Raw genomic sequence first — 25,368 nt, 5'->3', positions numbered from 1 at the left:
GGCCGGGGAAGTGCTCGGGGCTCTGCCACCCGCGGGGCGCCCGGATCCGCGGCGGCGGGGCGGGGGGCCGGGAAGGCCGCGAGCTCGGCGCGGTGGAGGTGCGGAGCTGGCGGGTCCCAGGCCCGGCCCGAGGTAAGCGGAGCCTTCTCGTCCGGGAGGGCCGGGCGCCGGGACTTCAACTTCTCCACCTCCGTGAAGGATCGGGGAACAGCGGGGAGCAGCGCCCCGGCGCGGGTCGGGCACCTACACGGTGCAGCCGCGGAGAGCGCCACCGCCCCAGCTTCCCGTCCGCGCCGCCCGCTCGGGGGCGCCGGGTCTTCGGAGCGCGGGGCGCGGGCGGGCTCAGGAGGCGCTGCCAAGTGCTCCCTGTGGCTGAGCACCCGGGACTGGCAGCCCACAGAGGGGGCGCGTCCTGATCTCCAAGCCCGCGACGCCTGAGGCGCAAGCATTTATCGAGCTCTTATTTATGCCCCGATGGGCCAGCATTTGTCCCCATTTTGCAGACGCGGAATCAGAAGCTCAGAGAGGTGGAGTGACCTCCCCAAGGCCGCACAGCTCCTGCGTGGCTGGGGCTGAAGTGGAAACCTGGTGCCGAGTTTCAGGAACCAACAAAAGAGGGAAAAGTTAACAGGTGAGAAAAGAGCGGTGGGACAGGCCCTTTCTGTTCCTCCATTTCTCTGCTCTTCCTCTGGGGCCTTCTCCACCCCCTCCTGCCCTCAAGTCATTGAGAAATAACTATGCAAAGAATTACAAAAAAAAAAAAAAATAACGTTGTTTTCTGAACTTTGTGTCTGCTGATGGCAAAAACAAAATGTGCTCGTCCACAGCAGGTGGAAGAGCCCCAAGAACAAAATCGGTGTGCCAAGGACTTGGTTTTTTTTCCTCCAGTTTGAGGTCTTTGGAAGGACTGAAGCTGGTTTTGCCCTGGCAGTGAGGGAAAAGGCAGACGCTAGAATCCAGCTCGGCTCTGCTGCTAACAGCCTGTGTGATTTTGAGCAACTCACTTCCTTCTGGACCTTGATTTCCCCATCAGAGGAGCTGCTGTTGGCTTTGTGACTTCCTTGCCGTGTGACTTTGGGCAGGTTAGGGAACTCCTCTGAGCCCAGCCCTGTCCTCTGTAAGACAGGCAGGTACAATGACACCTCCACGGTCGTCCTGAGGACTAGAGGAGAGATGTAAGGCACAATGGCTGAGCGAGGACATGGACCTGGCTCTGGGCCCAGGTTTGCTCATCTGTGAAATGGAAATAATAACAGTCCCTCCTCTTGGCCGGTTTCAGGAATTAAATGAGGTCATCTTGTGATAAGTGCTTAGCTCACTGTAAGACCCAGAATGGCATTGCTTAGTCGTCTCAAATTGGTGGCCCAAAGGCCAAGTCCACCCCCAGAAATATGTTTCTATAGTTTTGAGGGCTTGCCAGCTCCCCACCACTGCCCGCTTCTGGTATTTATTTCACTTAGCTGGCCCCCCGGAGCTGAAATCTGTGGAGTTCCTGGATTCATCCTTCCAGCCCGGATATTCCAGTCTCAGGCTAGGGGGTGGGTGTGGGTGGGAGAGGCCTGCATCTCCATGGAGACACTATGGGGTACTTAGGAAGGAGGGCATAACTAATCCGCAGGCTGAAGTGGGGGGGGGGGTGGCGGGGTGGGGGGGAGCCTGGGGCCCTCCACAGAGCCTCCACCGGGAATGCGGTTCTACACTTGGCTTTCCTTTGTAGGGTTGGGATAGGGAGGGAGGGCAGTTTCCTCAACTGAAAAACTTTTCAGTCCCTTCGTGCACAGGCCTAGGCTCTTTGGTGACGCTGTCCCTCCTTGTCACCTCACTCTCTACAGGCCTCCGGAGCTACGGGTTGTTTGGAAGTGAAACACTGCGGAAGGGGAAGCAGAGAGTGAGGGCCGGCCTCCTTGGGGGCTGATGGCCAGCAGACAGCTGAATCTGCAGCGGGTGCTGAGTTTGTTCTGTGTGCTGCTGATGGTGGAGACGGTGTCCGGGGCCAGGGGCTCACTTACAGAGGCCCACATCGGCCCCCAGTTTTCAGCCTCAGGTGTGAACCAGACACCCATGGATGATGTGAGCATCCAGGTAGGAAGAGGGCATCAGGTGCGGGTGTATTCATCCAGTCAACAAATATTTCCTGAGCATCTACTATGTGCCAGGCACTGAGCTGAGCCCTGGGGTCTACCAGGGAACAACATAGACAAAGATCCCTGCCTTCATGGAGCTAACAGTCTTCTGGGGGGATGGAAGAAGCACAGTAATAAATTCAGGTGGTAAAATGTTAAGTGTTTTGCCAATTACCTCTCTGGGTGGGAGCTGTGATGGGGAAGGTGTATTTCCAATGATTTCAGAGTCAGTGGTCACAGGTGGCTTCTGTGAAGAAGTGATCTCTGAGCCAAGCCCTGAATGGAAAAAGGAAAATCACTTATACAGACATCTGGAAAAAGAACATTCCAGGCAAGTTTGCTAGTCTGTCTCCAGGAGAGACTAGCAAGTGCAAAGACCCTGGGGCAGCAGCAAGCTTAGTATGCCCCTGGAGCAGTGAGGAGGCCAGAATGGCTAGAACAGGGTGAATGAGGGAGAGAATGTTAAGAGATGAGGAGATGGGGATGAAGAGGTAATTGGTGGTCAGATTACAAAAGGCTTATAGGCTGAGACTAGGAGATGATATTTGTTTACAATAGTTGGGGGCCGTGGAGGGTTTTGAGCAGAGGGATGTCAAAATCTGATTTATCTCTTCAAAGAAGCTCTCTGGCTTCTCTAGGGAGAATGAATTGAGAGGAGCAAGGGTGGCCGCAGGGAGACCAGTGGGGGCTTTTGCAGTTATCTAGGTGAGTGGTGGTGGTGGTTGGGGATAGGAAGGGATTGGAGGGATTTAAGATAAATATTGGTGGCACAACGAGCGAGAGGTACTGATGGGTTAGACAGAAGGGCATGGTGGTAGAGTAGAAGAGAGATTTTGGAGGGGGGGGTTAGAGGGTGGATAGTGGTGCTGTTGACTTGGATGTATGGAGGGAGGAAGAATGGGACCATCTTGGTGAGAGGCAGGAAGTCTTCCTCCCAAGGCAGAGAGGGGATAGGTCACTGAGACAGGCCGTGGGAACTTGAATCACACCATTCTGATGTCTGTAAGCAGAGGACAGGTCACAGTGAAGCCTGAGTTAAAGACTGAAGGCAGGGGACTGCTCACTATGACCCTCTGGAGTCCCTTCCACCTGCAAGGGCCTGGAGATCCTTCCATTCCCCATTCCCAGGAGAATGGAGTAACAGGCTCCACCCCCCCACCCCCCACTTGACCTGAAGGGCTGAGTGTTTGGTGCCCATGCCAACTTTGTGGGGCTGCAAAGTACCTTCATGCCTACCTTCAGAGGCTGGTGAACGGGTCATTATACCCATTTTATAGAAGAGAAAGTGGTTAGTGGTTACTGTGGTCATAAAATTCACTGCTACCTCTCCAAGGAGAGGGGCATGCTCCTCGGGGCAGGAAGACTGCGGTAGTCTGTGGCTTGTGCCAGATAATCTCTGAGTTATTGAGCACTTAGGCCAGCGCTGTGTCAAGCTCAACAAATTCTCCCCTAAACCTCCAGTGATGGGTCTAAACATCTCTGTGCTGTAGATCAGGGTGCTAAGGTTTAGGGAGGGGAAGCTGGCCAGAGCCAGGAGAGGGCCAAATATTTCCCTGGGTGTCCTTAGTGACTCAGGGAAGAGGATGAGAGGGAACAGGGAAGAGCTGAAAAGTCACCCACCCCAGACTCAGAGCAGTGCCATGTAACTACACCACCCAGGGCAGAGAGCTGGGGACAGGTGGTGGTGGGCCTTGGCAGGGGTGGTGGAGGGGCGGGCATGACCCCCTCAGGATGGGTGCAGGGAGGATGCAGAGGAATGTGATCCTGGAGGCTGACTGGGGGACCTGCCTTGCTAGCTCACGCTGCTGTCAGGGAGATGGAGACAAGCTGGGGTGGGAGTGTCTCCCTGCATCCATCCTGGCTGACCCTGAGGATGGGGAGGATGGAAGGAGAGCAGGCAGGAAGAGGCTACCCTTGCCGAGTTGGGCTGTTTCCCCAGGAGCTTCAGCTAGTAACTTTCAGGCAGAGCTGAGTTTGAGGGGTGGGCTATGTGCCCTTGGGCAAGTCACTTTGCCTTTCTGTGCCTCAGTTTTCTAATCTGTTAAGTGGAAAGAATTGTGCCGACCTCCGGGGCCTGTCATGAAGACTGAGTGAGACGGTGCCCAACACAGTGTGTGGCAAAACAGTTATGAGGACCTCCTGTGTGCCAGGCACTGGGCAAGACTTTGGCAGGAGAGGTAGACACTACAGAAGTCTATGATCCTACAAATAACTGGAGATTTCAAAACACATAAGTACTTGGAAGGAGAGGACCTGGGGTGGTGAGAATTTATAACTGGGGGATCTACCATAGGCTGGAGGTGGTTAGGGAAGACTTCCTAGAGGAAGCATCTGGAACTGAGGATTGGAGGATGAACATGGATTAATGAGGACAGATGGAATGGGGTACTGGGCCGAAGGGACGGCAGGGGCCGTAAGTACAGCGGGCTCGGTGTTGTATCGGCAGAGAGCCAGGGGGCAGGACTGGGGTGATGGCCAGAGAGTTCAGAGTCCAGTAATCTCACCCGCCGCATGGTGTTGGTGGGAGTTCAGAGAGGGCTGAAGGGTGTGGAGCCCCACGATTTGACAGTTATTTCTCTTTAAATTATGGTGAAATATACATAACATAAACTTCACTATCTGTGAACTTTTTCTGTGTGCTGTTCGGTGGCATTAGCACGTTCACACTGTCATGCGGCCGTCCCCGCGATCCACCTCCAGAACTCTTCAATCTTGCGAAACCGAGATTCCATTAAATGAGAACTCCCCATGTCCTCCTCCCCCCACCCCTGCTTTCTGCTTCAGGTCTCCAGGAGTTTGACTAGTCCAGGTACCTCCTATCAATAGAGCTAATGGGTGTTTGTGTTTTGGTGACTGGCTTATTGCACTGAGCATAGTGTTCTCTATTACGGCTGCCCAGAAGGTTCATCCGTGTAGCACGTGTCAGAACTCCCTTCCCTAAAGGCTGAGTAATGGTCTGCCGTATGGATATGCCACATCTTGTTCATCCATTCATCATCCCTCAGGGACATTCCAGTGGCTTCTGATCCTTTTGGCTGTTGTGAACATGGGCATGCACATTTTCTCTCTGAGACCTGGCTTTCTGTTCTTTTTTTTTTTTTTTTTTTTTGGCTTTCTGTTCTTTTTGGTATATACCCAGAAGCGGGTTTACTGGATCATAGGATAATTCTACTTTTTCCCACTGTTACCGAGAAGGAATGGACATCCAGCACTTTGCAAGTGTAAGGCCTACAACACAATGAGTCAGCTTACATATATTGTAAAACGGTGACCATAGCCTGGTTAATATATCTCATCTCGTATAGATATTTTATTTACTTTTTGTTTATTTTTTAAGATTTTATTTATTTGTTTATGGGAGACACAGAGAGAGGCAGAGACACAGAGAGAGGAAGAAGCAGGCTCTTTGCAGGAAGCCGGATGGGGGGGCTCAATCCCAGGACCCTGTCACGAAGCTGAAGACAGACACTCAACCACTGAGCCACCCAGGTGCCCCGATATTTTTTTTAGAAAAAAGAAAAAAATTTTTCCCCTCATGATGAGAACTCTTACGATATATCGTCCTAACAGCTTTCATACCTACCAGAGAGCAGCTCTAACCGGTCACCGTGCTGTGCGTTACATCCCTGTACTGGTAACTCTCTTCAATTTTGGGGGGGAATCGCCGTGTTTTTTTCCCCACAGCCCCGCACCACTTGGCATTCCCACCAGCAGTGCACAGGGGCTCTGACTCCTCCCCATCCCGGCCAATACTTGCTATTTTCTGGCTTTCCTTTATATAGTAGCTATCCTAATGGGCGTGAGGTGGTATTTACAAAGCGTTTAACAGAAAGTTTGAGAAGGGGGAGGGACCTCTCCAGGCAGAGGAGGACAATGCTTAAGCAAATGCATGACATGACGATGGATAAATATCCATTATATAGAGCGCTGCTTCGGCAAGTCAATAAGAAGAAGCAAACATTCCAAGAGAAAAGGCTGGCAGTTCGAAGGAATACAGATGGCCATCAGCACACGAGAAGGGCACTGACAAGTAACCAGGGGCTTGCAATTGAACAGTGAGGAGGTTCCTACCACCTCGGCCTGGACAAGGCTTAGTGGCAGGTGCAGGTGCGAGTGTGTATAAGTGAGGTTTGAGGGAGTGTATTTTGGCAGAACCCATCAAATGTCTAAGCTACTTGTCCTTTAGCAAGAGGGATGGGTCCAGCCCGTATCTTTTGGATGCTACCATTTTGGTGGGTTTCTGTTGACTTCTAGTTGCCAGCATCTTTTTCCAGAACTGCCCATAAGCATGGTAGGCAGGAAGTGCCTACATGGGAGGCAGGTGAGGATGCTCCTCAGCATCCTCACCTGATGTCCAATAGGAGTCGGTGTATAAATACCACAGCTCCCTTGCCCCTGGGATTACTAGCCCTGGGAGGGCTGTCCCAATCTGGCCTCGCTGGCCTTCCTCCTCCCATGGCCCCATTGTGATGCTTGTATTTCATACACTTCCCAAACATGTACTTACTCATAAATTCTTGTTTCTGGGGGAACCCAGACTATGATGCACTCTGACTCAGTACTTTTACTTCTAGAATTCTCTTTTTCAAAATATCCTCACATGCACTCAGAGAGTCAGTCATGTGAAAGGATGTTTGTTGCTGGGAATACTAAAAAATCGGGCGATATGCCCACCGCTGGGGAAATGTTACCCTTCCCCCCTGGCTGCCTCTCATGTGTCATTCAGGGCATGAAATGTTCCCCTGATGTTTAAAGGACTCTACAGGAGGGATGCCTGGGTGGCTCAGTGATTGAGCATCTGCCTTTGGCTCAGGGCATGATCCTGGGGTCCTGGGATCAAGTCCCACATTGGGGTCCCCACGGGAAGCCTGCTTCTCCCTTTGCCTATGTCTCTGCCTCTCTCTGTGTCTCCCATGAATAAATAAATAAAATCTTTAAAAAAAAAAGACTACAGGGAGTCCACAGGGAGTGTGATGGCTAAGGACAGGGTTCTAGAACCTCAAACCAATTGGATTCCAACTCTGTCTACCACTGAGGGGACCCAGGACATGACCTTAGTCTCCTTATCTGTGTATGGGGTGTGATAATAGTCTCTTCCTTGCAAGACTGTGAGACAGATTAATTGAGATAACATTTTAAGGTCCTAGCACTGTGCCTGGCATATAAAAATTACTCATAATGCTTTGACTTTTATCACCTTCCTCATCATTACATGTACCAATATATTAATAGATGGCATTTAGGTGAAGTGGTAAAAGGGAATTATAGAAACAAGAGATTTGAGGTGGATCCATTTCCGTAAAACAAAACCAACTGTGTAATAGGTTGTATATACAAGGTCGTTATGCCCGTACAGGGCCTCTGGAAACTGATCGTGGTAGGAATTTTGGACAGAGGTGGAATTATGGGGGTAGGGATGAGAAAGGGGAATTTAGAAATCTTTATATATTGTTTGGTTTTTGTTTTGGGAAACAAAGACGTATTCGTGAATTAGTTGTGTAAACAACTTTATTAAAAAAATTAAAGTGCACAGTTGACACTTGGAGGGTGTTGGGGGTGCTTAGGGGTTGGGCTGAAGGAGGTGGTCTTCAGCTACTTACAAGGTCCTGGTCCAGCTGCCCTCAGGGTGTTGACCCCTGACGCCCCGCTCCATCCCTTCCTGCAGTGTCGTGAGGTGTGCAGCCTGAATGTCTCTGACCGTTGTGACTTCGTCCGGACCACCCCTGACTGCCGCAGCCAAGGGGGTTACCTGAATTACCTCGAAGGCATCTTCTGCAGCTTCCCACCTCACCTCCTCCCTCTGGCCATCACACTCTATGTGAGGCCCTGGCCCAGGGGTTAGGGGCTGAGCGGGGCTGGTGGCCCAAGTTGGACCTAACCGTTCCCTTCCCGCTCTGCACCCCCTCACCCCCCACCCCCCACAGGCTTTCTGGCTGTTTTACCTGTTTCTGATTCTGGGAGTCACCGCGGCAAAGTTGTGAGTGTGGCCTTGGGCTCACATCCGGCTTATAGATGGGAACAGAGTCCCCGGGAGGCTGGCATTCGGGTGACCCCGGGTTTAGGGGAAGGATGGCCGTGAAGGCACACAGTTTGCTTTTCCTCCGTAGCTTCTGCCCTAACTTGTCTGCCATCTCCACCACGCTCAGGCTCTCCCACAATGTGGCAGTATCCTTTAGTCCCAGGCCTGGGCCCCGGAGGCCGGAGGGCGGCTGGAGGGGTGGCTGGGAGACGGGGTGGCGACTTGTGGCCCCGGAAAGGTCGGGCCGGGGCCCCTGCTCTGCTGCTCTGTGTCCCCTTGACATGCTCCCCCCATGGCGTCACCTTCCTGGCGTTTGGGAACGGCGCCCCTGACATCTTCAGCGCCCTGGTGGCTTTCTCGGATCCGCGCACAGCTGGCCTGGCCTTTGGGGCGCTGTTTGGTAAGAGCGGGGGCAGCAGGAGCAGGCGGTGGGGCAGCGGGAGTGGCCACGGGGCGGGCTGAGCTCGGTGTCTCGTCATCCAGGTGCTGGTGTGCTGGTTACCACCGTGGTGGCCGGTGGCATCGCCATCCTGCGCCCCTTCACCGCCGCCTCCAGGCCCTTTCTCAGAGACATCATTTTCTACATGGTAGCCGTGCTCCTGACCTTCACCGCGCTCTACCTCGGCAGGGTCACGCTGGCATGGGCCCTGGGTGAGCAGCCACAGGGTTAGGCAGGGTCATCCCGGGGCTGCCAGGTGGGAGGCCGGGGGGCGGGGTGGGGAGGACACGGGCAGGTGGCCAGCAGGACAGAGTCACTTTTGGTTCCAAGTGAGGGAAACTCTACTCAAAGCTGGCTTGAGCCAAAAAGGGGAACATATGGTTGAGATAACCAAAAGGGCAGGGTTTTGGAGACTGGGGTGATGTTCTGGATTTTCAAAATGTCACATTTTAACAAGCAGTGTAGCCAGGTTGCTGACTGTGGCTAGCAGGGTCCCTGCAGTGTACACTCTCCACTCGTGATCCATGGATAGAGGCACAGTTCACAGAGGGTTATGGAAACCACCGAGGGACACTGGGATGCAGGGATGTCCAGGGATCCACCGGGGACCAGCAACAGTAGGAGCCCTGAGAGGCAAGGGGTTGGTGGCCAGAGCCTAGCGAGGACTGGAGGCCTAGACCTAGTGCCACCAAGCACAGGCGACAGTCACAGAGGATCCCAGGTTCTGCCTGGGACAGGGCCCACACCAGGGAGGCAGCCTGGAGAAAGTACCACAGACTCTCTCTTGCTGCCTTCTGATTTGTCATCAGGCCCCTTTGAGCCAAACCCAGTGTAGCCAGAGCTCAGGGCACAGAGTGGGACACCAACCCTTAGCACCTGAATAGGGTCCTGGAGGCCCCTGTCTGTGCCAGGTATTACCTCTTTGATTGCCAGATTATGGGGGGCAGGAAGGGAAGACAGGCCAAGGAGAAGCAGGGTAGCGGGCAGGCGGGGGGGCGCTCTAGGAAATGGCCAGTTACCTACTGGTACTGGGCTAGGCCAACACAGACCACCACCACCAGGCACCAGCAATAGAACTGACAGTGCTTGTTCTCTGGGGCTGTGGCCAGGACGCCACTTGGTGACGGCTTGCACCCTTGTCTGCAGGTTACCTAGGCTTGTACGTGTTTTATGTGCTCACTGTGGTTCTCTGCACCTGGATCTACCGATGGCAGCGGAGGAGATCCCTGGTCTACTCCATGCCAGGTACTCCAGGTAAGGGTCTGAACTGAGCTCCCAAGGGAGGCCAGTGGGGGCTGGCACCCTCTGCGCCCTTCACTACTCCCTTACATCTCTGGAGGCCAACGTCATTGTCCATCTCCTCTTTGTGCTTTTTCTGCTTGTTTTACCAAGGTCCCACCTGAATACTTTTGTTTGTGCTGATTTCACTTTCATCCTCAGTTTGTCCGGTTTCACCGGCTCTTCCTCCTCCATGCTCTTTCCAGGGCAACATCTGGCTAAGGGCTGTCACTGCTAACATCTGGTAACGATCCCCCTTCCCCCGGGTTTGAGCCCAAATGCCTCCATATACACCAATAGGTGTACACACGAACACACATGCCTACATAGCACACACACATACAAATACATGTGTGCACAAATAGGTGCAGGCACACACCTACATGACACACAGACGTACAGATATACACATGCACAAGTATATATACATACATACCACACACATACGCAAATCCATATACAACACACGTACGAACATACACAGTTGACTGGTGAACAACGTGCAGGTGCCAGTGACTCCCCCTACAGGAAGTCTGCTGTGATTTTTCCTCTCCTCCCCTCTGTCAACTGAGCCTTCAGGGTTCAGCACAGATCACGCCTGTGTTGTCTTCTAGACCCATCGTAGCCCATCAGGCTGGAAGAAAAGGAGAAATGAGTCCTGGAGAGAGGCCTAAAGTCACACAAAGGCAGGATGGGGACTAGCAATGAAAAAGACTATTTTCCTTTTAGGCCCCTCTTTGCTGGGCTCAGGCTGAGGACTTCCGAGAAAAGTTTCAGACTGAAAAAGAAAAATACGATGGGGTCCAAATTCTGAAAAGTACAAAATGGAAGTCAGCAAATATTTGAATTGTGTCTTCGAATGTGCTTGTTAAATTTGGCTTTGTAGCTACATCATCACATCTGAAGATGTTTTTTGAGTTAGACTCTCTCACTCAATAAGAATCCTGAGCATTCCTGGGGATTGCTGAGAAATGCAACATCCAGAGGGCCCAGACACTTGCACCCTGAGAGCAGCCCTGGCCCTGAGGGGTCCTGCCCTGGCCTGGTGGTGACGAGGGTCTAGGCCTCTTAGCTGGCTCGTGTCACACACCCCTCTCTTCTACAGAAATGCTCTCAGATTCTGAGGAGGAGCCAGTGTCTTCCAACAGCTATGACTACAGTGAGTCTGGACTCTGTGCCCAGCGAGGGTGGGGGCACCAGGGCAGGGCTGGGGGCACGGAGTGGGGAGATGGGGTCCATGAAAGCAGCCTCACCTCCCATTGCACAACTGTTGAGCCAGGCCCTGGGCTGTTCCTTCTTCCAGAGGTTTGGCAGGATTTGGGGGAGCAGAGAGGGTCTCCTGGAGGCTGAGCCCGCCCTGGACACATGTCCCTCTCCCCCTTGTACGCCCAGGTGAAGAGTACCGGCCACTGCTCTTCTACCAGGAGACTACGGCTCAGCTCCTGGCCCAGGCCCTCAACCCCCTGGATTACAGGAAGTGGAGGAACAAGCCGGTGTCCTGGAGGGTCCTCAAGGTGTTCAAGGTAGGAGGGGGGACCCTGGAGCCAGGCTCAGGGTTCCTTGACAGCAGCAGGACAGTGGCCACTCAACCATCTCCAGCTCAGTGAGAGGAGAGGGGCCAGGGTCTGCTGAGACCCTCTCAGAATAGATGACCTGGGACTTGATAGGGAAATCGAATTATAGTTTGGCTGATGGCCTGCCCTGCCCCCCATGGAGGAAGGATTGCATCTGGGACAGAGGGAGAGAGGAAGGAACCCCTCCTGACTTGGTGAGGGGGGCCCTGGGGCTGGGATGAGGGAGTAGGTCAAGGGGAGTTCAAATGAGGACAAGATTGGATTGTTCTGACCATTTGCTGCTTTCATGGGCTGAAGTTTCCTGAGGATTAGATCCTAGTGGGGTGCCCAGGCCAGTTTATGGAAGGCACAGCTGTAGCTGCCTTCCACCACCCAGAACAGAAGAGGCAGGGGTCTCACCTCACAGCCCTTATCTCCTCCTGGACATAACTGGAAGTGACCAACATGAATAGGTTTTAGGCTTCCTCAGTCAGAGAGGGGGGCAAATAATGGAACTATATTTGTACTCCACACTGGCTCTGGCAGCATGATGACCTTGGGCCTCTCTGAGCCTCAGTCTCCTCCACTATGAAATGCAGAGAATGATAGTGCCTTCCTTCTGGTGTGGTCATATTTATAAGTTATTGAGGCAACAATGCTGTGTAACAAACAACCCCCCAAATCGCCCTGACGTACAAGTGACACTATTTTCTCTCGTTTGTCTGGAGGGACTGTACTTCATTCAGGCTGTGTTTGGAGGCTCAGGTCTGCCCAATATCTCATTCTGGGGTCACTGGGTACTTGGGGGTGTGCCCTTGTCTTGGCACAAGAGGCCAAAGCAAACTTCACAAGCACATTTTAAGTCTCTACTCCTATCGCACTCCCCAACCGCCCACTGGCTGGAGCTAGTCACCTGGCCTCGTTCAACATCAGTGAGGCAGGAAAATATATTCTGCAGACTCTAATCACTTGACAGAGTATGTGGGCGTTTAACTGTGTTGCAGGAAGGAATTGTGAACAGTAGCAGGCCTCTTACAGTCATTGTGACAATTTAATAAAAACTAATGTGTGAAAGGCTGAGTACGATGCCAAACAGCCATGCCTCATTTCATCGCACTTGGCTTTACTAAGCTTCGCAGACACTGCGTCTTTTACAGATTGAAGGTTTGTGGCCACCCTGCATTAAGCAGGTCCACTGGCACCACTTTTCCAAAAGCATTTGCTTATGCCATGTCCCCGTGTTACATTCTGGTGTTTCCTGCAATATTTCAAACTTTTTGCTACTACTATATTGGTCGTGGTGATCTGGGATCGGTGATTACACCTTGCTGGAAGCTCAGATGATGGTTAGCATGTTTTAGCAATAAAGTATTTTTTAATTAAGGAATGCACATTTTTTGAGACACCATGCTACACACTTACTAGACAGTGTCACATAAATGTAACTTGTATATGCACTGGGAAACCACAAAATTCATTTGACTCGCTTTATTGCAACATGCGCTTTACTGAGGTGGTTTGGAGGTGAACCCATGATGTCTCGGAGGCTTGCGTGTAGTGAGGGCTCCATCCATGTTATTGTTAATTTAGTTATTGGCTGGGACCACAAGGTGTGGAGTCCATTGGAGCTGGCCTTGTATTCCAGCTTCATGTCCCTTTCTGTGTGTCTTTGGAAATATTCCTTAACCTCTCTGAGCCTCGCTTTCTTTTTCCAGAAGGTGAGAAAAATAATAGTTCCTATGCACGGGGTTGTGTGGTCAGGAGTAGTGGATGAGGTGCCGTGGTCAGCTGAGTAATGGCCCCCCCAAAGATGTCCATGTCCTGATCCCCTGAAACGTGACTATGTTACCTTCATGGCAAAAGGGATTTGCAGGTGTGATGAGGGTCTAGAGATGCAGAGCGTCTCCTGGATTATCCGGGTGGGCCTGATGTCATCACAAGGGTCCTAATAGGGAAAGACAGGGGGCAGGGGGGCAGAGTCCGAGGAGATGTGATCCCAGAAGCCCAGCTGGGAGTGACTGGGGGCTACAAGCCAGGAGTGCAGGTGGCCCTGGAAGCTGGAACAGGAGCGCGGCCCTGCCAACCCCTTGGTGTTGGGACGCTGTTCCCCAGAGCTCTAAGGGAATACATTTGTGTTGCGGAAGGCACTGGTTTGGGCTTGTGTTCCAGCAGCAGGAGGTGACTACTTCGGGGGCTTGGCCTGGGCCTGCCCAGAGCCCGTGCCTCAGCCACAAGAGCCACATTCTTGCATAACTGAGCGCAGGGTGCCTCCAGCCCGGCGCACCTCCCTGGTGACACCCTCCCGCCTTGGCACACTTGACAGCTGCCCGTGGAGTTTCTGCTGCTGCTCACCGTCCCCGTCGTGGATCCTGACAAGGAGGATGGGAACTGGAAGCGGCCCCTCAACTGCCTGCACCTGGTGATCAGCCCGCTGGTCTTGGCCCTAACCCTGCAGTCGGGGGCCTGTGAGTATCCCCTCCCCCAGGCTAGCCCACCGTCCTCCTCCTCCCCGCATTCCAGAGTTTTCTTCTCAACCACACCTGGGCCCAGGGCTGGAGGCAGAATCCTGGGCAAACAGCAGGCGCTGAATATATGATTGGGCCGTAAGGGACACCAGCCGCCCACGCTCCAGTGGCCCAGCGCCACTGGCTGCAGAGGGAGGCTGGGCACGGCTGGCCCTTGGACCAAGTCTAGCCTCTGCTCCTTCGCCTGCGTTACAGTGTTTGCAGATTCCACATCAGAGGGCAGGTCTGGCCTTCCCAAGATCCGGCCCGTTCCTGAGGCAGGATCAGCTGGAGCTGAGAAGGGAGGCCTGATGGAGTGGGGGTGCCCACTGTCCGCATCAGGGCAGCCCCCTCCCTTGCCTATTGGGGCGCCTGGCTGGGGGATTGGAGGTTTTTCTGTTGGCTCCAGGCTGTCTCTGCCCTTTCTGACGTGCTCTGGCTCAAGAAATGCCCAGTGTTGCCAGGCGTCTTCCGGTTCCTGCTGCTTTGCCTCTTCCTGTTGTCTATCTTTATTTATTTTTTATTTTTTTTGGTTATTGTTGTCTATCTTTAATATCTCATGCTGCTGTTCCTCTCTGTCTCCTGGGCACCACCTGGAGGTAGAGGAAGTAGGGCATTGGTGGCAAATGCATGGCTGGGCTCGTCGTTTTTTGCTGTAACAAGGTCAGTAAACTCCCTGTGGGTCCCCTCCCAGATTTATGGGGCAGGCGGGACACTCTGAGAGAGCCCACCAGGGCTCCGGTGACCCCAGAGCCGAGAAGGGTGCCCCCTTAGGGGTGCCAGCTGTCTGGTTCATGCGGCTCTCATTCCCCCGGGCAGGGGCACTGCCGGGGACTCACTTTCATCTCTGTGGCTTCTTAAAAGAGTGGACTCCCAAGCATCAGTCATTCATGAGCCATCTTCTTGATTTTTCTCCCATCGTATACTATTTCTATTTGACGTTTTTCTCAAATCTGCTGTTTTTAAACTTAAATTTATTGAAAAGGAAACTATCACACATGCACCAATAGGAAATTGGCTTCATTGACAATGCATTCAAGGTAACTACAAAGATAAATTCAATAAAAATAACGCATCTGAGCCAGGAGCCCTTGCTCCATAGGGCGTGTAGCAGGTGTTAGAGACGTTACAGACCTATTAGCACCAATGGAGACTCTGAAGGAGAAATCGCTCGCCTGAGATGGGATTCTGACGTGGTAGCGTCTTGTCCACGTTCAGCACCATCTGGTATTAACGGGTCCACACTGGGGAGGTACTGGTTCAGGCTAAAGCATTTGTGACTCCCTTCCGGGCTGAGCCTAAGCAGAGCCTCCCAGCCTCCTCCCTCTCTAGGCGACCCCCAAAGCCATCTTTCTAAAGTGCTGCTTTTCCTATGATATGGTCACTTCTCCACTCAAAGACCTCCATGGCTCCCCGGTGCCTCTTGGTGCAAGTCCCCCCCCTCAGCCATCCTTAAGGCAGCCTCATCATCCTCTAGTCTCTTCTGCTTGGTTCCTTCCCACCCAGCTCTCCCTTCTTCCCCTGCAGCCCTTGTACCTTCTCTTTGCTTATGCCTCATTGTACATCCTCAGCACTTGAAGAAGCCCTTCCCGACCACCCCACACTCCAGCCACCTCCTAAAATTCCCCCAGAACAGGTGTGGCAAAAACAGAGAAAGGGCCCACGCTCGGGTGTCAGGTTCCAAAGCTAGTACCACTGGTCAGAAATGTGTTCAGTGAAAATTGCCTCCTGCGATTCACACAATGTGTGGTGGACACGACTTTGTGTATCAGCCCCCTCATGTAATTCTTTTTTTTATTTTTATTTTTATTTATTTATGATAGTCACAGAGAAAGAGAGAGGCCGAGACACAGGCAGAGGGAGAAGCAGGCTCCATGCACCGGGAGCCCGATGTGGGATTCGATCCCGGGTCTCCAGGATCGCGCCCTGGACCAAAGGCAGGCGCTAAACCGCTGCGCCACCCAGGGATCCCCCCCTCATGTAATTCTTATGGCAGCTGACATTGGACAGCCAATGAGCTAGACTGGAAAAGAATAAGAGGAAAGTCTTGATAAAGTGTCTGGGCAGCCAAACCATCCATTGCCTTTGAGACCAGTACTGACTCCCTAGTGTTGAAAAGGGTTGTGTGGAGAATTCTGGAGCATATTGCCTGCCTGTAGGGTTTTCAGGTTTTGAATATTAAGCCTCTGGAACTTTCATAACTTTTTTTTTTAAAAGATTTATTCACGGTGGCTCAGTTGGTTAAGCATCTGCCTTCAGTTTAGGTCATGATCCCAGGGTCCTGGAATCGAGTGCCATGTCAGGCTTCCTGCTCAGCAGAGACAAAGTCTGCTTCTTCCTTTCCCTCTTCCTCTGTGTGCTTGTTTGCTCTGTCTGTCTCTCAAATAAATAAATAAGTCTTAAAAAAAATAAAGATTTATTCATTTATTATTTTGGGGGTGGAGGGGCAGAGGGAGAGGGAAGGAGAAATGTCAAGCAGACTCCCTGCTGAGCATGGAGCCCAATGCAGGACTTGATCCCACGACCCTGAGATCACGACTTGAGCTGAAATCAAGAGTCAAATCCTTAGCTGACTGAGCCACGTGGGCGCCCCCAGAACTTTCATAACTTTTAATGGGTTGGTTTGTGGAGTGGACTTACCAAGAGAGCAGGTGCTGGGCTCCAGGACCGGGGGTAAGGGTTGGGTTTGACTGTACAGTTCATTTAGCTAAGTGATGCCCATCCATTGGCCATGCCTGGCTGGAGGGTGCTGCCTTGAAGCTCAGTTCGAAGAAGCGTCACTATGATGGTTGATTAGTGATGTCTGCCATGGGCCTGGAGGGAACAGTGGTGGTGAGTGGGCTTAGCATTCCCATCCTACCCTCATGGCAAAAGGCTGGGGATAGTCTATCGTCTGCCTTCTTTCCAATATGGCTAGCTTCTGGGCAAGGGCTCTGACTTTAATTTCCCTGTCCTTCTGAAGTACCTGGGATAGCTCTGGGGACACTGTATGTCCAAACAATTGAGTATAAGTGAGCTTTGTCCCTGGGTCTCTCCACCAGGCCCTCCCACCCATCCTGGGGAAAGGGTGCGTCCTCTGGGAGCTGGGGCCAAGCTGAGGCGGTGCCAAGTCCCAGCTCCCTTTCTTGCCTCTCTGCAGATGGTGTCTATGAGATAGGTGGCCTCGTTCCTGTCTGGGCCGTGGTGGTGATTGCGGGCACAGTCGTGGCTGCCGTGACCTTTTTCGCCACCTCCAACAGCGAGCCTCCCAGGTTTCACTGGGTAAGAATCCTTAGCACTCCAAGGTGGGGCAGAGGGGCACTGGAATCTCCAGGAGGATGTCCGGTTCGTGCCCCTGGGGCAGCCAGGCCAGTAATCACTGTTCGTGATGATGGGTCTTTAAATTCACTTTGAGTAGTTTTGTAACTGTTCGAGGTTCTCTCTCTCTCTTTTTGGTAACAGCTTTTATTTTATTGAGACGTCATTCACATACCATACAATTTGCCTATGTAAAGTATGGGATTCGGTGGGTTTTATTATACTCATAGAGTTGTACAACAATCACCACTATCAGCTTTAGAGCCTTTCAACACCAAAAAAGAAACCCCATGAAAGGGCAGTCGCTCCCCTCGCACCTTCCCCCCCACCCCTGGCCACCGCCAGTCTGCTCTCCAGGTCTGTGAAGTTGCCTGTTGGTGACCTTTTCATATAAATGGGATCATATGATACGTGGTTTTTTGCAACTTTGCATCATGTTTTCAAGGTCCTTGCATATGCACTGGGCAGGGATTAGCGAGTCCCTCCTTTTCATGGCTGACTACCGTCCACTGTACGGATGCAGCACGCTTTGTTTTTCTGTTCATCATTGGTGGACACGGGTTGTTTCTACTCCAGGGATGTTACAAGGAAGACAGCTGTGACATTTGTGTAAAAATTCGTGTCTGGAAAGAGGCTTTGCTTCTCTTGGTGTATTCCTGGGTGAAGCTGCGGGGTCAGACTTATGTTTCTCTTTTTGAGGAACGGCCAGCTTCTTTTCTGCTGCCCTCTCGAGGAAGCTTGCTTTCTTTCTTTCTTTCTTTCTTTCTTTTTCTTTTTCTTTTTCTTTTTCTTTTTCTTTTTCTTTTTCTTTTTTTTCTTTTTCTCACAGAGAGAGAGAAGCAGAGACATAGGTAGAGGGAGAAGCAGGCTCCCTGCAGGGAGCCTGATGTGGGACTTGAGCCCAGGACCCTGGCATCACACGCTGAGCCGAAGGCAGACGCTCAACCACTGAGCCACCCAGGTGTCCAGCACCTGTGTTTCTAACAGCCAGGTTCCAGGGATGGAGCGGTCTGGTGTTTGCAGTTGGTTTTTTTTTTTTTTTTTTTTCCATTCTCTCCACCCTGCATTACTCTGAGGAACTTTTAGGCAGTTTATTCAGATTTTACATATTTATTGACTTATTTGAGAGAGAGAACACAAGCAGGGCGAATAGCAGAGGGAGAAGCAGATAGGCAGTTTGTTCAGAATTTACTCTTGAAAGTTCAACTAAAATGTTCATTTTTTACTATTTATTGATAAAAACTCGTAGCTTTCATCTTGAGAAACTGAGTGTGTCAACCCAAAGGAGGTCAAATTTTCAACAAATTGGTGATTTAGAGAAGTTCAGCTGGTGTTTTTACTGGTTTTTGAAGTCTTGGCACACACTCCAAGATGGATGTCCCTTGAGAACCTAATGCTGAGTGAAAGAGGCCAGTCACAAAAGGCCAGTCACGTGTTGTGTGAGGCCGCATCTGTGACGCGTCTAGGACAGGTGAATCCATACAGACAGGAAGCAGAGGGGTAGTGGCCTGGGGCTGGAGGAAGGTTGGGTGGGATGGGGAGTCTCTGCTCCTGGGGATGCAGTTTCTTTCTATGGTCATGGGACAGCATTTGGTCTCTAGACTGGAAGCTGAAGAAAGCTATGTCGAGCTCTTTAATACTGACATTTAATACTAACATTTCATTGAGCAGTTAGTATGTGTTCCCTGAACCTATTAACTCATTTATGTTCATGACAATCTCAGAGGGTACGTACTGTGATCAGCCCAATTTACTGATGAGGAATGGAGACCGTGTCCCTGTTGGGGACCATATCCCTGTTGGGGACTGGCCTTGGTCCCATCAGCACCAATTCTCTCCCCAGCTCTTTGCCTTCCTGGGCTTCCTGACCAGCGCCCTGTGGATCAATGCTGCCGCCACAGAGGTGGTGAACATCTTGCGGTCCCTGGGAGTGGTCTTCAGGCTGAGCAACACTGTCCTGGGGCTTACTCTGCTGGCCTGGGGGAACAGCATAGGAGGTGACTCAGGGTCGGGTGGGGCTCTGGGATGAGTGCAGCCACATTCCCGCTCTTTGCTCCCCTAGCCAGAGCACATGTGCACAGGCCCACTGTTGTTTTGGAATGACCATCACTGGGTATCGTGGTGAGATGGCCTGGATCGTACCCTGGCCAGGAGACTACAGAAGCCCCAGCCTTTCCCCCAGTCTCTAGTGTGTGGACACGTGGCTCCCCAGAGTTCAGGCAGGACATGGAGCCCGTTGCAGCCAACCATGCTGAATGTGTACATGGGTGTGTGACATACACAGGCATTCACACATGCGTACATATCCCCTTCTCTAACTATAGCTGCCAGGTTGGGTTGGCTAAGTTGTGCACTGCACAAGAGCATCCAAACAGGGAGTCAGGTGGGCTAAAATCTAGCTCTCCTTCCACTCACCTTTCTGGGCACCTTTTCTGAATTTGTATAAAGTTGCTGTGCATGCTAGCAGTAATGGTAGGTCACACCCAGAGTTGCCCCTGGTGGGAAAAAATGGGGTAAAAAGCATCCAGGAGGGAATTGTACCATGGGATGCTGTGGCCACAGCACACAGCTAGCTAGTGCAAGGCCCAGATGGGCGTTCATCGGTTTTTGTTGACTGAATGACTGTGGGTAACAATAAGGGGTGAATGACCAAGAAAGGCCAGGGGGAGCCACTCTCCATTCAAGGCCGTCTCTCGTTTCCACACAGATGCCTTCTCAGACTTCACGCTGGCCCGCCAGGGGTACCCACGGATGGCATTCTCTGCCTGTTTCGGCGGCATCATCTTGAGTATCCTTTGTGGGGCTGCCCTCCCCTTGGCACCGGTGGCACAGGCTCCAGCGTTCTGCTCTGTGGCCCACTCCAGGGATTGGCTCTTGCTCTAACACCTGGAGCAGGTTATACAGCTGCAGGGGCGTCAGCTTCCTCATCTGTAAGATGGGTGTGGAGAGGACTGACCTCAGATGGGTTGTCCTAAGGATTGACCGAGGTGAGACAGAAATGTGTGGCACCTGGCAAGCACTCAGTGGGTGGCAGTGGCATTTTCAGTAGATGCCCCATGCTGAGCTTTTGTGTGCCCTACGGGATGCCCGCCTCCTCTTGCTTAGAGACATCATGGTCCATCAATGTTAGGGGTTGGCAAGCCTGTTCTCACAGGGCCAGAGAGTAAATATTTTAGACGTTGTGGGCCACACCAACCTCTTCTGCAACTGCTGGACTCTGCGGTTATAGCGTGAGAACAGCCATAGGCAGTACAGAAATGAATGGGCGTGGCTCTGTTCCAATAAAACTTTATTTAAAAAAGCAGACAGTGGGCCAGATGGGCCTGCAGACTGTAACTTGCCACCTGCCCTGGTCTCTATAGAAAAGACAAGGACAAGCAAGCAGCCTGAGGCTCTGAAAGGAGATGGTCTTGGGTTCCAGTTCTGGCACCACCATGTGCCATCTGTGTGACCTTGGGACTTCGCACACATCTTACTCTCTGCACCCCAACAATCTCGGTAAATTCAGAACAAGTTGGGATGAAGATCGATGGTGGGGTAAGGCACCCAGGACGGTACCTGGCACAGGATGTGTGCCCAACAAACGGTGGGTGTTGCTGGTTGTGAAATAAAGTAATATTCCTTGAAAGCACTTGGAGTCCAGCTCTCCCCTGGCTCCACACGAAAGGGCCTGTGGGGTGAGCCTGGTGCCAAGCGGTGGCTGTGCGGCACGGTGGCAGCGACCGTGAGATGAGCCTGTGGTTTGTAACTCCCCGCTGGACGGGGCTTTCCTGGGCCCATTGTACCCACTGGGACCTGCTCCTGATCCCTCAGGTTGGGGCCGGAAGGAACAAGCCCCACCTGGAGCAGAGTCCCCCAAACAACACCTAGAGATGGCCTTGACCTCTGCTCTGTCACCAGTCCCCCAAGGGACCATGGGTGGTCACCTCACCTGGCCACAGGGAAGCCAAGTGCTTACCAGGTAGCCAGCACTTCTGTGGCCTCATTCCCTCCTTTCAGACTCAGTGCAAAATGCACACGAGACACTCGCCTTCCTTAAAGGGCTGACACTGGGAGGGCTCTCTTCAGAGAGGGTGTCTTGAGGGTGAGGGTGCGTAGAACATAAGGCAGGCTGATGCGCATGCGGTTGGGGTTGCGGGGTGTCATTCCAGCAAACTTCCTGAGCTGGGCCACAGATATCCTGGTGGGCGTGGGGCTGGGTTGCCTGCTCCAGATCTCCAGGAGCCACACGGACGTGAAGGTGAGCGGCCAGACACTTGTGCCGGGGCCCCTTCTAATGTGGACCCCCCAGGTGGGGGACTTCACATCTCGGCGGGCATCTGCTTGCTGGGGAGGGGCCTTGTCTGAATTTGGGACGAGCCTGATTGGTAGAATGTTTTAAAAATATCTTGCATACAGGGTTGAAAAAAACATGCTGCTTACAAGTTCACAGGGTAACTGGGATGTGGCTCTGGGGAAGGGGCAGGAGGGCTCTGGATTCAGGTACTGGTCCCATCACTCAAGTCTCTTGCTGTGTGACTGTGGGTGAGTTAGGGCATCTCTGGGCCTCAGTCTCCTTGCCCATGAAGTGGAGGTGATGGTCTCCCCCGCCAAGCTTCCTGGGGAGCAAGCACGAGGTGAGGGCCGGGCCAAACATCTTATCCCAGCACTGCCCACGGAGGGCAGACTGAGAGAGGAAACTAAGGCAGCCATAGCAGGTGGGAGCCTGGCAGGTTTGGAGAAGGTTCTGAGACTCATCAAGTGGGGGTTCTCACATGTCCAGGATGCCCCAGGATTTCCTAGGGGAGCATGAGACCTCGGTCCCAGGAATTCAGGAGGTGGGGGGCTGGAAATTTGCATTTTTAAAATAAGTTTAGGGATCCCTGGGTGGCGCAGTGGTTTGGCGCCTGCCTTTGGCCCAGGGCGCGATCCTGGAGACCCGGGATCGAATCCCACATCGGGCTCCTGGTGCATGGAGCCTGCTTCTCCCTCTGCCTGTGTCTCTGCCTCTCTCTCTCTCTGTGTGACTATCATAAATAAATAAAAAAAAAATTAAAAAAAAATAAGTTTAAAATAAGTAGATAGGTGGCTTGAGAAAGCCTGTTCTAACAAGGTTGAAAACCCTAAGACCTGCAGGCGCCAGGAGGGTAACCAAACCACCTGGGTGACTCAGGTGGGCTGCACGTGGCCAGATACTCCAGATTTTCTAGAGAAGAAATCAGGAGTCCTAGGGGAACTTTTGCTCGCCTCAAATATTGCACAGGGTGACACCCATTCGACCCACTGGCTGCCAGTTTGCATTGCACATCTGGCATCTCTGTTCTGAAGCACTCGATTCAGAGACCAAAGGAGAGGGAGAGATTGTGACGGGGAGGGGTATGGTTTGCAGCCCCTCGCCCCCACCCTGTGAGAGCACTTGGGGTCTTGTGAGGCTGAAAGATGGTGACGTTAATGGGACCGGTCACCCACTGTCTCTGGGCTCCCACTGTTCAGCTCAGCCAGTGACGGCTCTTGTGGCCTGCTTGTCACTAGCTGGCAGCAGGGCCAGCCTTTGGTGGTGGCCACACCCACAAGCAAATGGCTGCTTACTGACTGCTTGGGAAGTCGTCTTTTTTTTTTTAAGATTTTATTTATTCATGAGAGGCAGAGAGAGAGAGAGGCAGAGGGCGAAGCAGGCTTCCTGTGGGGAGCCCCGTGCAGGACTCAATCCCAGGACCCTGGGACCTGACCCGCAGGCAGCCGCTCAACCACTGAGCCACCCGGTGCTCCGAGAAAGTTTGCTTTTCTTTTCTTTAAATAGACGATCTTTTTTTTCTTGAGGTGGGGAGGGGCCGAGGGAGAAAGATAATCTTAAGCAAAGGCTCAATCTCACAACCCTGAGATCTTGACCTGAGCTAAAATCAAGAGTCAAGAGTCGGATGTCCCACCAACGGAGCCACCCAGGTGCCCTGGAAAGTTTGCTTTCCTAAAAGGTAAACACCATCTGCAAATTTTGTTTATACTCTTCCTGGGTTTAAGAGGTTACTTTCTTTATCAATTCCAGGGAGTTCCAGATAATGAGGCTTTAGGGTTGGCTCCCTGAGGGGCCTATTTCTTCCTTTTTCTTGCTCCTTCTGGTGTGTGTGTGTCCGCGTTCCGCTGCCTTTGTACTGAGTTTAGGAAATGGTCCCCCTGTTAATGAAGTAGGACACATGGCATCAGGCAAGGTCACCATGGAAGGTCTTCAGGGAAAGTCATCACGGAAGGATGGCCACAGGGCTGTGCTGGGTGGAGGACACAGCTTGCTCTTAGACACTGCCTGGTGTGGGATTCCATTTCTGGTTCAGAATTGGTGTGCGGATCTGGATGTGTGTGCACAGACGTCACTGTGTGGGGAGGCAGGATAGGGTATGGTCAAGAGCTTGGACGTCGGTTTGGGCTCTGTCACGCACTCGTGACTGTTTGCTCGTCCATGCATTGGGGGTAATGGCGCCCCCTCGCAGGGGGTGGGAAGGTGAGAGGCTGGCTGGTGCAGGTAAAACACCCGGCACAGCGGCCAGTGTCGATTCTGCCGTGGATGCTAGACAAACGTTAAGTCTGGAAGGAAGAGAAGTGGGAAGAGGACAATTTCACTTCTTTTTGCTCTTCTGTAGGGGGGAGCAGTTTGCAGCATCTGCATGGAACATGTACATGTAACGGACGGTCTCGGTTTCCTAGGGCTGCTAGGACACATGACCTCAAGCTAGGTCGCTCAAAGCATGAACTTCAAGGTGGGACGTGGCCAAAAGGCCCAGTAGTCCTGCACTGGCCCCTGCGGGGGCGACCATCGGGTGGCTGCAGTGACCCGGCCTCTCCCTCTGTTCCCCCACAGCTGGAGCCAGATGGACTGTTGGTGTGGGTCTTGGCGGGCGCCCTGGGCCTCAGCCTCGTCTGCTCCCTGGTCTCAGTCCCCCTGCAGTGCTTCCAGCTGAACAAAGTCTACGGCTTCTTCCTGCTTCTCTTCTACAGCAGCTTCCTCGTCGTGGCCCTGCTGACCGAATTTGGGGTGATTCACTTGAAAAGTGTGTGAGTGACGCCACGTGTCTGGGGCCGCCTAGTGGCCGGGAGATGTCACTGCAGGTGGCCGGAAGGAGGCGCGGCCCGGGGAGGGGGGCTGTGAACCGGGTGGCTCCGGGGGGGGGCTGCGGCCGCCCTGTGCTGGGAGAACAGCCAAGCCTCCTTCTGGAACATCAGAGACCGGGCTGCGCCGTGGGCGGAGCTGCACACAGAGGCTGGCCGTCCTGGGATCATCTGTGGGGCTTCTCAGAGGCCGAGGGCCTTCCCCGCCCGTGTCGCCAGCCCCGCACGGTGTTCCAGGGCCCGTAGTCATGTCCTGCTGCCTTCCTGCATCCTCTCCTCAGGGCTCCAACTGCTGCCAAACCCCGGCTTAGGGTGTCAGGGCAATTCCGATGGTGGGCGGGACACCATGGGCCAAGGACACCCCGGGCCGAGTTCTAGAGCTGCGCCGTCCGGCGGAAATAGAACATGAGACACATACCCGATTTTGAACCTTCTAGTCACGTTAATAAAAGCCAAAGGGCAGGTACTGTATCATACACATTATTCAATGGCTCCAAATATTAGCACAGGGCCCTGGCCCCATCATGGCCACTGTATTGGACGGCACAGCTCTAGACTCTGCTTCTAGAACTGTCTGCTGGCTGCTGGCAAGCTCCTCCGTGCCCTGAACCTTGGGTTTCCTCAGCTGTGAAACAGGAGCCCGTTCGACTGTGCTCTGTGCCTACCTCAGGGGGAGCCCGGGGCTGGGGTTCCAATGCCTGGAAGCTCCAGGGAAGACGGAGTGAGTGCTTCCCGGTGCCTTCCTGCTGTCACTAGCTCTGGACCTGCCTTTTCAAGAAGCAACTCTTCAGTTTGCCCGACTGCCTTACGCCAGCAGCAGCAAGAGGATTCAACTGTCTTTTTTTCCAGTGCAAAAATTATTAAATATTTCAAGTGTCCAAAGCAGCACATCCATCTTTTACTGCTTCTTCCTTACCTGGGCCAGGTGATGTGTGTTTGGTTCCAAGGCCAAAAGGCTCTTGGGCCTGATGTATCTGAGCTTTGAGGCAGGTCTAGGTGTGGGGCGGAGGTGGGGCCAGGAGCAACCATGGATGGGACATCTCCCCTTTCCCCACAGTACCGGAAACCACAGAACGGC

The 25,368-nt window shown here is 52.8% G+C and overlaps 1 protein-coding gene across 6 annotated transcripts; it reads left to right on the top strand.

The window, feature by feature from the left end:
• On the top strand, positions 1-25,178 carry SLC8B1 (solute carrier family 8 member B1). Of its 6 annotated transcripts, none has more exons than XR_012019221.1 (18): positions 1-132; positions 504-631; positions 1,833-2,082; positions 7,789-7,941; positions 8,048-8,100; positions 8,231-8,289; positions 8,438-8,542; positions 8,626-8,793; positions 9,728-9,835; positions 10,965-11,018; positions 11,252-11,382; positions 13,736-13,877; positions 17,056-17,177; positions 19,057-19,210; positions 19,921-20,001; positions 23,098-23,164; positions 23,825-23,941; positions 24,043-24,147. XR_012019221.1 is itself a non-coding variant. In XM_072802618.1 (18 exons), exons 3-17 carry the CDS (start codon positions 1,915-1,917, stop codon positions 23,915-23,917), a joined length of 1,656 nt encoding a protein of 551 aa, XP_072658719.1. In that variant the 5' UTR covers positions 1-132; positions 504-631; positions 1,833-1,914; the 3' UTR covers positions 23,918-23,941; positions 24,043-24,147. The 6 variants fall into 6 exon arrangements, 4 of the variants coding, with proteins under 4 accessions (XP_072658719.1, XP_072658718.1, XP_072658717.1 ...); XR_012019220.1 differs by lacking the exon at positions 23,825-23,941 and adding an exon at positions 21,389-21,453 and having other exon boundaries at positions 23,013-23,164; XM_072802618.1 differs by lacking the exon at positions 23,098-23,164 and adding an exon at positions 21,389-21,453.
• Positions 25,179-25,368: the final 190 nt, after the last annotated feature.

This window comes from Canis lupus, chromosome 27 (genome assembly GCF_048164855.1).
Source record: "Canis lupus baileyi chromosome 27, mCanLup2.hap1, whole genome shotgun sequence".
Lineage (NCBI taxonomy): Eukaryota > Metazoa > Chordata > Mammalia > Carnivora > Canidae > Canis > Canis lupus.
This window is presented reverse-complemented; position numbering and strand designations above follow the sequence as displayed.

Coding starts and splice junctions, on each gene's coding strand:
- SLC8B1 (XM_072802616.1), top strand. CDS start 1,915: ATGGCCAGCAGACAGCTGAATCTGCAGCGGGTGCTGAGTTTGTTCTGT. Junction 2,083..7,788: donor TGGATGATGTGAGCATCCAG/GTAGGAAGAGGG, acceptor CCCTTCCTGCAG/TGTCGTGAGGTGTGCAGCCT. Junction 8,290..8,437: donor GCTCTCCCACAATGTGGCAG/TATCCTTTAGTC, acceptor GCTCCCCCCATG/GCGTCACCTTCCTGGCGTTT.